This window comes from Clarias gariepinus, chromosome 13 (assembly GCF_024256425.1).
Source record: "Clarias gariepinus isolate MV-2021 ecotype Netherlands chromosome 13, CGAR_prim_01v2, whole genome shotgun sequence".
Taxonomy (NCBI): domain Eukaryota; kingdom Metazoa; phylum Chordata; class Actinopteri; order Siluriformes; family Clariidae; genus Clarias; species Clarias gariepinus.
In genome coordinates, this window is record NC_071112.1 from 18876430 (window position 1) to 18888811 (window position 12382).

At 37.7% G+C, this 12382-nt stretch overlaps 1 protein-coding gene across 1 annotated transcript in view; it reads right to left on the reverse strand.

Moving 5' to 3' along the window:
• itpk1b (inositol-tetrakisphosphate 1-kinase b) overlaps nucleotides 1-12382 on the reverse strand; it is a 41616-nt gene that overhangs the window by 12085 nt on the left and 17149 nt on the right. Inside the window, exons 4-5 of the mRNA XM_053510028.1 lie at nucleotides 7778-7903; nucleotides 4061-4178 (exon numbers count right to left, since the gene is read on the reverse strand). Coding sequence (XP_053366003.1) covers nucleotides 4061-4178; nucleotides 7778-7903 — 244 coding nt within the window. The remainder of the gene's footprint in view (nucleotides 1-4060; nucleotides 4179-7777; nucleotides 7904-12382) is intronic.

A 12382-nucleotide genomic window follows, 5' to 3' on the forward strand; every position in this document is an offset into this window, starting at 1 on the left:
CTGTGTCAGGTCACTTTCACCTCCATGGCTAATTAATAAAATGTATTACATAATACTCTGGTTAGATCTGCACTGACAGGCCCGCAGCTTTTTCTCACAGTGTTTTTCCCCAGACATATTCATATTGTGAGGTATTGATCAACAAGGTTGACTAAATGGTACTAAGGAAAGAATGCTAGGATGTGTTGATACTTTAACACTGACGCAAAGCTGCATAGACTGGATAGAGACTTAATGACTTTTTTTTTTGTACATCCAGTTTGGGACAAAGCAATTTTAACCACAATTTTTTTATCTACTAATAATAAAACCATTTAAAAGGAAAAAAACAAAAACAAGATTTAGGGTAATACAAGATGGTGATGGTTTCTTTGTTTTCTTTTATGTTTCATGCACCACCACACTAAATCCAAAATCCAATTTTTAAAAAATCCATTTATAATTCATTTATGCTTGCAGTTCCTCCAGAATCCTAAAGGTGGTCCGCTCTAAACTATTTACACACTGGCAGGCAGCACAGCACCTCATGTGGTAGGAATGAACTAATTGTGAAGTCTGTTTAGAACTGTAAAAAAAATCTAAGAAAGGGGAAAAAAAAATTAATATGTAATCAGGATATTTTTAAAAATCGGGATACTTATAGAATCAATAAAAACTGAATCGACATCTGGGGTATCGTTGCGACGCCTATACTGATGCCCATTTCTAAAATAACACACTCAATAGATAATAATGGCAACAAGAGCTAGAATAAAGCTAGAAAACTCAATCTGCTACGTACAAATCAAAACCTTTGACAGCCCACTGTGAGCAAGATTCTATTTAGGACCCTTATCATAAAAGCATGTCTTAAAACCTCAACAATGTCAACGGTTAGAAAGCAACAGCGATAACCAGTAATGACTATTTACAGTAGGCCTACATGAAGCGGTGTTAGACAGTGCACTTTAAAAGGCCAGAATTCTCCTTTACAGAGCTCTTTGCCATTAGCACAAACAGGAGGCCAGCGCAGGGCTCACATAAACACAAGCGGGAAATGATTTTAAAAGTGCAAGTTATGCTCTTGTCCAGGGACAGGATATAAGGCAGGAACGGACAATGTTTAGGCGGAACACGGTGCACTGACAATGAGTCATATGGAGGAAAGTCTGAACAGGCTCACTGACTTTCTCTGCAGAAAGCCACTTAATCACACCACGGGACCTCTTATTGTAACCTAGCTGCAGTAACACAAAGCATGTGCGCGAGTACAACAAAGGCAGCACATGTGCATATGGTCTAAAATCAGTTACGTGCTAAACAGAGCTTGCTTTTAAACTTTTAAAGAAAATCTTTACCTTTTCTTGCCTCATACTGTACAACACAGACTTATAAAGTGAAACAAAAGCAGTATAGACAACAGTAAAACAAAGTGCTGTTTTTGTTTTATGAGTTTATTATATAATAATAATAGAAAAGTTTATCCTCTCTCCTTTTATTTCATCAGTCTCTCAGCTACATGTTTTTGTGAGTCGCGCAGTCATCTGTGAAGAGTAATGATACATTTAAAAAAAAACTTAGTCATAAAAGACTGAAGGCTGCACATTTGATGTAAAATCTCAGCATGGTGTACACTTCAAGCTATTTTGAACCTTAAATACTTAACATAACTACTAGAAAAAAACGATGCATGTCTGACACGTGAGAGAGGAACAGAAACAGACTGGAAGCTTACAGATGATTTAGTTACATAACCATCTGCCATGTGTGACAGCAAAGTAAAGGACTCACAGAACACTCAGACAAACACACACACACTACGCGTGTTTAGGTCTGTACCAATTCAGGATTCCTCTTTCTGCTAAATATTTGTATTAAAATTGCAATGTGGACAAACACACTCACACATACAAATGGATGACAAATTAAAGGAAAAAACCTGCACTAAACATGTGATATTTATCAATCACATGAGCCAGTGAGAGTAGTCCGAGTCCTTTGCATAGATTCCCCTCATGAGTTCACATATACAGTGTTAAGGCAGGTTAAAACAAGGTCTGGTACTATTTGCCTCCTCCTTCCTCAGGTATGCACACACTAAACATACTGGGGTAAAATTACTGGGTCTGTTACCCTTAGTTGCAGTAAGAAAGCAATTTGACATTGAATCACACCGTGTCAAGTGCAGGAAGTGAATCCCATGCTCTGCATTGGGTCACAGGCAGCACAAGCAATTTAACTGATGTACGAGGAGTAAACCGAGACAAAGAACAAAGCTGTAAACCTGCACCTATGTTCAGGAAATTTGGATTATTAAGCAAAATAAGCAATCAAAGTAAATAACTGCTCTCTAAATTATTAACTACTTAATTACTAATGAGTGAGGGGTGGGGGAGGGGGGGTTAAAATTATTTAATTATGAATCGTGGTTCTTTTTTGTGTGTGTGGTGATTTAGTTTGAGACATGACAATGCAACTTACACAACATGCCAGTGTTTATTGAATACTTTTTAGTCTTTCTATTTTTTTTTTTATTTCGAAACCTGCAAGAAGTACAGTATAGACAAGCTTGGAACGATTCAGACAAACATTAGTGCTATTAAATCGAAAATCACAATGCACAAAAATGGAATCAAATCAATAGTGTTTAACCATATGGCACATTCTTCTTGAAGGTTTACAGCTGTAACGGGTGTGAATGTAATACTGACCTGGGATAGTTTATAAAATCTATAAAAAACACTTATAGAATCGCAATTTTAATCGAATTAGCATGTAAGAATTGTAAAACCGTATTGAGAGGCAATTAGTGATTCCCATCCCTATTAAGTACTAAGCTCTAGCACTGTGCTCATTCTCAATTTATTTATTTCTCTATTACTATATTTCCAACCAATAAACTAAACATTCAGAGTTTTAATAGGACAAAACCCAGATTAAGTAAACAGCAAAACTTTCGCCTCTCTCATTTGTTTATCATCTCGTTTAATACAAAACCAAACCAAAAGAATGAACTAGCATTTCTATCAGGACAGTAATGTTTTATCAGATAAATTGATTAATTAGGATAGTTTTATACTGACCTGCCATGTCCATACCTATTGAGCTACATTTCGCAGCTAAATGACCCAGAGACCATAATAAAAAAAATCACCCGTTTTTAATTTTTGTACCACAGCTGTATACTGCATAACCCTTAGCCACAACATTAAAACCACTGGCAGGTGAACTGAAAAAACAAACAAACAAACAAACAAGAAAAAACACTGATAACCAACAATACACCAGTAAACTGGTAACAGGATCATGAGGACCCAAGGCTCATTGGTTTGATCACACAAAAAAGCCAATGGAGCATGAATCGCCAAAAAGATCATTGCTGGCCACAACAGAAAGACACCAGAACACCCAAAGCAACACAGACAAAGAGCCCAAGACCACCGACATGGTGTCCAAACCCCCCAGATCTCAATCTGGACAAACAACCCCAATCCAAAAAAAGCCCCAACCCGCAAATTGCAGCACCTAAAGGATCCGCCGATAATATCCTCGTCCCATGGAGCCTTGCCCAAGTGGCCATAGCCATCCTGATGGCATGAGGGAAACCCACAACCTAAGTGGTGTTAATGTTAATGGTTTTAATGCTATGGCTGATTGGTATGTCTGCATCCCTGCATCCAGGCTAATTTAAGTAATGTGATACTGGGTTATTTCGACAATATGCCATTCATTCTGGCGTTGATAATCAGCGATATTTTATAAGAACATTTAGGGGATTTCGCTTTACTTAATTTTATAACGTTTTGAGAAAGTTCATTAGTTTGTTTATTCTGTTAGAAGCTTCCGTTAAATTCTCTCTAAAACAATGTAATGACCCCTCCTAAGGATATAAAGCCTCATTATTGTGTTTAAATAAATCAGATCATTGTGTGTCAGCAGCAGCTTCCCATTCAAAACAATAGGCAGTCAAATGACCGCTGAACCGCGTCATAAGTAGGTGACACTGGCGCGGCACTTCTAGTGTTCACAAGATTTTTGTTTAAAAAATAAATAGACTAATCTTTTAGAAAATTGGCTATACCTTGCATGCAGGCCTCTATTCGGTGAACCAGCTGGTAAGACTTGCAGCGGTCAAGCAGTGTCCTGATGGCTGGTAGTGGATCCAGCACTATGGTCTCAGGGTGAGCATCTATGTAGTCCTGCAAATCAAAGAGGGAAAATGTTGCACTCCCATAACAATCAACACTTATGAGCTTATTTTCTTATTATTCATAGATAAATTATATGACAGCACAAGTGCACAATGTGAACACAATCGCTATAAGCATTGAACAGAAAGAATGTTTCTGCACTCCCTGTCAATGTGGACACGACCGCACACACGTATACACGCGCACCCTGGGCTCTGTTACATCACTCACGCTAAGCATAAATCTGTCAGATCTGCTTGAGCTTCTCTTCTTCACGAGTAAATCATGTAAACTGAGATCTGGAACAAACTGCGTTATTATCATGCACCTCTAATGTGTCTTTTACGTTCCATTCGTCTTTTTAGTAATTGCACGCATCTTTTTACCATCTCCTGAAACCCTTCAAGCATGCTGGCACATGTGCTGTTCATGCTTGTCTGCTGTCAGCCAGAGTATCAGTATGTGAACAGGAATGCACAGCACAGATCTTGCCAGATCAGTGTTATGTAAGGCCATCATGCTGACATGGAAAAAAAAAAAAAAGAAAACTATAATTTTACAGAAGACATTTTATTATTTTTATTTTATAGCTATAAACAATATGAATTAGAATTGTAGTCCTTTATAAGACACTGTTCTTCCTGTACTGTGTTACGTCTCCACATACACACACACACACACACACACACACACACACACACACACAGGTTCTTATCATCTAAAAGGGGAAATTAATCTGGTGCACATTAATAAAACTGTGTATAATCACATCACCTTGCAGGGAGGTACAGTATTTTCTAACATACAATGTTTTACGTTCACAAATGATTAAATCCTGCACTTTTTGTATCTATCCAATTTAACAAAATGTCGTAAGTAAAGTTTGGACCCAGACCTGCTTAAAGCAGCAGTATGCGGGATTCTCTGTCCTCTATTATACTCCAACAGTTTACATTGAAATTTGGTGAATATTAATTAGACGGCTGATTTATCCTTATTATGGAGTATGCACTTTGACTTCCGCACTTGGGGGAAAGAATGATGTAGTAATTCTTGGTAGTTTTGTATTTCAGTACTCAGTTCTATTGGGCAAGAGGGAGTGATTTGTCCTCCCTCGTAATTTATCATCTGATCTGGGTTTTAACCGGCATTCTATCCAGCTCTCGCCAGAGCTTTTAGACGGTCTGGAGAACAAAGAACGTTTTGATTTAGCAGGAAAGCCAAGTCGAACAATCCCGGGAGACACGCAGAGCCTGGAGGAAAACCCCACTGTGATCTTGTGCATGAGGCATGTTCTGAGATTACACCAGAGCAACCCTATTTCCCTTTAACCAGACCTATGCAGCTGACACCGGTGGCCTGGATCACTTAATAATGTGTATTATGTAAGCGCTTACAGAATAAGCACAGGCATTCCACAGTCATTTCAGTAGATTTATGATGTACAAGCTGTCACACAGAGAACTAACTAATAGACGAGTTTTTTTACTTTGTATTCGACAGCAGTGATGGTAGGACTCTTCAGCACAATGTTTTTATTCTTTTAGACCACGTCCTATCTTATGGTACTAAAACACGACATAACTGCTTCATTACTATTATGACGTTACTGCTCATTACACAATTTGGAACACAGGCTTGAATTCTTGATAATTACTTACTCATGTTTACAAAGAACAGTGCAGCACAATCGATGTTATGAAACGTTCCTTCTTTCACAAGCGGCTTGCAACAACTTCCATAAACGAGGAACTCCTTTAATGGCCCTTTCATTTAACAGTAAAAAAACAAAACAAAAAAAGGCTGGTTTGATTAACAAGGGCATTCAGTCCACCCCACCACTTTACATTAAATGAAAGCCAAGTCTACATGTTTGGGCCATTTAAGGAGATCCTGGGAGGCCAGGTTTTCTGACATGAAGCAGACAGTCCGATCATGACACCGCTATACTGGGAAAACTTTTTATGCTGGGAAAAGTGCTACAGTGTAGCAGGGGATTATATAGAGAAATATGGGTAGTTTTTTTCTCTCTCATAACTGTGTTGTTCTGTTATTCTGCACAACCAAAAGTCCTTTTTTGACTTGCACGGTCCTCATACAAAAGAGGTTGAAATTTTGAAATCTTTTATTCAGCAGATTTGACCAAAATGTTCTTAAAACCCTCAATAACTTAGACTTCTTTTTAACATAGGACCGTAAACAGTAAGTGGAGTACTCTTGTTTCAGTACTGAATTAAGAACCAGTATACAGACTCCTCTCATATATATACCAATCAGTGTGCTTTTCATGCCTTCTGTTTCGTCAGTTTTTTTCTTGTTTTAAAAAAAGGACGTCTTTATAAAACACGTGTGAAATTAATTATGACTGACTAATCCTAATCCAAAAAGTGGTTGTCCACTAACAGTTTGGATCACTGCTGCGTAGTCCCCTTCTTTTTCTGAACCCTCTTACAGGCAACGATTTACACGTGGATAGGTCCGAGTGAAGCAGAACAAGCATCTACTTCCTTATATGTTCATAAATGTAGCACTATTTAGTTGTGCGATGCATGATGGATGAGATGAAGTGTTGCCCAGAACTCCAGATATAAGTGGCACGGCTGTACAGTGTGAGGAGGCTTTCTGTCTAAACCCAGGCTCCATTTTATTTATGTATTACTGACAAAACATTGCCCATGTTTGTGGTATATCATTGCTGTACAAAAATATCATTACACAAATTCTTTGCTTTGCAGCCAGCTTAATCAGAATATACTGTAGGTGTTGATTCTGGTTTAAAATAAACTCCTCACTGCATATAAGGTGAAAGTGCAATAAGATAAATGTAGACACAGAGAATCAGCATGCATAACTCCTGAGTGGTGCAACAGAACGCGCACAAGCATTTGACATGTCATTGGGAAATCAGCATTAATTGATTTTGAATCCAAACCAAAGGCCAAAGCCATAAGTGGATAGTATGCTAGGGAGCAATATTTGCTGTGCTCTGTAGGTGGAAGGAATGGCTTTACCCTCCCCGCTGTCAATCACAGTGAAACTAGACAATCATGAGCACCATTTGATTTCGACAGTTAGTTTTGTCTCAAATGAACGCTGATTTATGCTTCAGGAAGTCGTGCATGGACACTCACAAAAGATTTAGTATTCATATTTGCATATAACTTGACTCATGTCCTCCATGAGGCTCTGTCACATGAACCGCAGCACAATTTGAATCTGAATTGTACTACTCTGAATTTAAGGATGTTACACAAATTTGATTGAACCCATGGAAGAAATGCCACTTTTTATCAAACCACTTCCTTGTCTGACAAACAGCACTGAAGAGATGTAAAACGCATAGTTAGCAAAAACTGCACGCTTGCACCTAACGCAAAAGTAAAACTCAGCCTTTATCCATCACTCCTGTTGTTGATAGCTGTTGTATGATAATGTGGAATTAACTTGTGGGTAAAAATTAGCAGGTGACAAAGTTGTTGATTAAACTGGTTGTTTGCTAATGCCGCTTCTGACATATTTCGCTCCTCACAATCGTACATAATATGGAAAATTAATATTAACTGCCAGGCAATGAAGCATAAGAAAGTTTGTATTGTGGCAGATCTTACCTGTACACGCTGAACCAATAACAGAGCCTGTGTGTCGTTCTGGTCCGCCTCTAGAATCAGATCGGTCAGCTTGTGGATGATGACGTCTAACGGGCCCTGCTCCTCCAGAGGCTGGCTCAGATCAAGCTGAAGAAAAACAGGAAAAAGCGTCTGAATACCTTCAGCTAAAAAAAAATCTGGATTTTACATCCTGCGTACTGTGTACTGTCCCTTCCCCTCTTTGAGAGTGATACCGGTACAGCTATTTTACAAGGACGTTTACATTGCACAGTACGAGTACGACACTGCTTATGCTGCAGTTTCTGGTCTGATGCCTCTAATATAAAGTAATCTACCAACAAGGTCCTCTATATTGGTTTCACAACTTTAGACATGCTTGCATTCAGATTCTGTTGTATGCATGAATGATAATAGTCCAGATGGCATTTGATAGCTGGAACAGAGACAAAGAGGGCTGTAAAACTGAAATGCATACTGGGTCAATTAGGGAGTGCTGAGCTGCTCAAAAAAAAAAAAAAAAAAAAACCACGCACGCACGCGCTTAGAGACAATGGAGATGTAAGAAAGCAATATTGCACTTGTATTGTCTGTTGTCTAAAAGTTTAGTCACTTATTGATGCACGGTACGGAGTAAAAACAACAAATGGGTGTGAATTAGTTTAAATCCTAAATCCTTAACATCAAAAGAACTATTAAGAAAAGCACCCCTTATATAATAACAGAATACTTAAAGCAATTTGATAATGTATATTAATAACAGTAATGATAATAGATTCCCTTAAACAGGCCACTTGCTGATAACGGTAAGCAAAGAATGCCTGTCTTAAACAATTCCACACAGAAAGCACATACAACACTGGTGAGGGTAACAGTGATAAAGAAATAATATTCATCCTAAACTAATCCTCTTCTTAAAAAAGTCTCATAACCAAGAGCTAGGGCTTCTCCGTTATGGCCAAAACCATAATCACCATTATATTGGTCAATATTGATATCAAAATTATTTAACAGGATTATTCAGACATTTAAAACTTTAAGCATTTATTAAACTTTTTTCTTTAAAAAAAAAAAAAGAAGGTATTTTCTTGAACTTTTAATTATTTAACTGTAAAATAATGAAATAAAATGTCACAACCCGGCTGAGAGTGAGTTCAGGGTTTATAAAAGAAGTGACCGTGCACTGGACAGTTTAATGGGTGCCCTAGATTGATTGAAAGCAAAACAAGACCAGTTTTGCAAAACATGAATTTAACGGCCCTAATAAGAGCCGTTACAGTGTGAATCGCGAAAGTTTAATCTGATTTGCTGGCGGGCTGCTCAAACTGCTATGTGTTTTCCTAATCTGCTGCTTGCATCTCTGGATCCAACCGTATGTGGAGTGGAGAGAAAAATACTCTTATACACTCACAGAGAGACAGTTGACCGTTGTTTCCAAGCAAGGAAGGTAGTATACACAACACGTTCACTCTGACGCTACACACAATCTAACCTGTGCTGGTTTCTGATGAAAGTCTTTTATGTTTTACCCAAATAACTGGATTTAAACTGACAGTGTGTGCATGTCTTTTACAGGTTGGTCACAAGTAAGAAAGTTAACCTAAAGCCCAGCTTGCTCACGTAGGCAAGACCGATTATTTAACATGAAACAGATGATATGCAAAGCAACCTGACAAACTGTGCAACGTAAAACAGTAAGAAATGTTATATGTGCATGCCTGCAATAACATGTTAAATCTCTTTCTATCCCTATACTCTCTTTAACAGTAAACACATCCCAGTAATCATTAGAAGGGTGTAATCAGCCTGCGCTTAGTACACAGAAGAATCAAACAGTATTGTGCTTCTAGACACAACTTTCTACCACAGCACACGAAAGCCAATAGATTTTTATTTCTTTCTATACTGTAAAACAATGATAAAGGCATCCAAAATATTAAAAAATAAATTTCTTCTAAACAGTTTATGCGTCTCCGACTTATGCTCAGTAAAGCCTGTACAGACTCTAATCTAAGGTACTATAGATTGGTGATATTTTTGAGGCTGGCAACTCTAAATGACCTTCTCTTCTGCAACAGAAGTAAGTTTTGGTCTTGCTTTCCTGAGATGGTTTTCATGAGAGCCAGTTTCATCATGGTGCTTGATGGGTTTTACAAATGCACTTGACCACATTCCAGATGTTCTAGATAAAAATAAAACACACATACACTGTACTGTGCAAAAGTCTTAGGCGCCATATTATTTGTAGTACAAATTGCATTATATATCATGTTTGAATTACTGTTTTATAATTATTTATTCTGCATAATGTATTATGTATGAAAATAGGAAGGAGCATGTGCAACAAAGTTATTAGAAGAACTCCAACCAAATGGCTGTTTCTCTTACAGTATTGTGCAAATCTCTTGGGCATACAAATAAGATGTGTTTTGTACATAAAAAAAACCTCTATGAGCACTATAGAGTAATAAAAAAAACAGTCAATATTTTTGTGTGAAAACTCATATATACATATGCGCACACACGCACACAGACACACACAGACACACACAGAGATTACTACACATAGGAATTAATATGTCCATGTACAGCTTTATGACCAGATGGAGAGCAAGTGCACATAATCTGATGAGTCATTCGCCCTCTCAGAAAGAGGGTGCGGAGGAAGCTTTGGCCACCAAGGGCTCTGAAATAAATCCATGGTAAACTGACAACCTTAAACAATGACTCATTACTTTAGAAAGCTCAGGATCTGAATGCAGTCAGTCTGCAGCCTTGATGTCCTTAAAATGCCAAAAAAAAATCCTTTTCAACAGTAGCAAAAGCTAGAAACCAAAATTTGCTCTCATCACACATTTCTATAAAAAAAACAATCTGTTTTCACACGAGGAGGTGATGTATGTGCTGAAGCCCAAAAAAAGCCCCTTTTGTGCTGATGATGTCATTGCTCTAATGTTTCCCTTCATAAAATATTGACACAATGAGCCTGCAATTATATTCTAGCAAACAGAAATAACCTGCAATTCAGAGACTAATAGACTCTACAGAGAAAACCCTGCATCACATGACGATCGCAATTAACTGAACAATCTCATGCAGTATACTATACGGGGCTTGTGCTCCGAATGATCGAATGATAACTACACGGTGCTCAGGAGATTAAATGGCCACAAGCAGTAAAGAAAGGGTGCATGCTTCCTGTGGTTTTCTACAAAAGTCAGAATGAAATTTGCCATTAGGTTAACCACAAACAAAAACAAAACGGCATACACTGTGGTCTAAACATTTGAAACTGCACTGAAAATCTGGGATTAAAATTTTTTTGATCTTATTTAAAACAGGAAATAAAAAAGGTCTTATAAATGTTAAAATATTTAAAATAAAGAAAGTACATGTGGAATATTTTGAATACATATTCATTAAGACTATAGTTCCTTATTTTTAAGCTTTACTAGTGAAGCATGGGTTCAGAGAAAACGCTGATGGATTTAAATGAAAATGGAAAATCGTACATTGATTTGCCACATCATTACGAAGCAAAACATTATGCCCAGTATTGTGTAATGTTCTCGCTTTGCCGCCTGGACAGCTCTGGGGGTGCGCTGTGGTGTCTGGCACCAGGAGGTTCACAGTGGATCCTTTGGGTAATGCGGGGGCCTCCATGGACTGGACTTGCTTGTCTGGTGCATCCGACGATGCTCAATTGGATTGAATTCTGGGGAGTTTTAAGGCAAGGTTATTGTTATGCTGATAGTTGTATGGTCTTGTACAAATTCATGTAGTCTGACTGCACACTGTCATTATTGGGGCTAAATGGGTGTTAACCAAATACTAAGAAACTCAGTAATATATTTCCACAATTTGTTGTCAGTAATATAATCTGTAAGGAAAACTGTTGTTTTACATTAAAAAAAAATAAAAATAGAAGTGTTTTTACAAGTGCTCTCTGACCCCACAAAGAATAAACCATAAACTCAGAATTGTGTTTGTGAAGTTCTGTATCTTGTTCTACCATCAAAGATGAGTAGAAGATGGTGGCAATCAAGTGATATAGGGAAGGAAATGACCAAGAGATGAATGATGCAATTTAAACCAAAGGGAACCTACTAATCTGCTGCTAGGGAAAAATAAACAAACAAATAAAAAATAAAAAATTTAAATGAGGATTTTCAGTTATACTTTACAAGTCATAACTGGAAAAAAATCTAAATTAAAAAAAGTACATTTGCTTGTGAGGTGGTTAAAACCACAGTTCCTCTATAATCCTACAGGTTGTGCGTCAAAACTATTTATACATGGGCAAGCAGGAAAGCATCCTGATTGGTAAAAAAATTATTTGCTAAGCATGTTTAGAAATAACGAATATGGCAGATGACGTGCCAGCAGTACATGGCCAAAAGATGAGTATTGTAGTAATAAGAATAACATATAACAAACATGTTACTAGCAGCCAACAACAGATGCTGGACACAAGTTTAAACAACATTCCTTACAGCTCAAATAAAACGAGGCAGATCATCCCGAAACATTATGACCTGGTTCGGAAACAGCACCGTGCAGGACAGACGTGCTTTGCAGAGGGTGGTGCGATCATCATCCGCACAATTA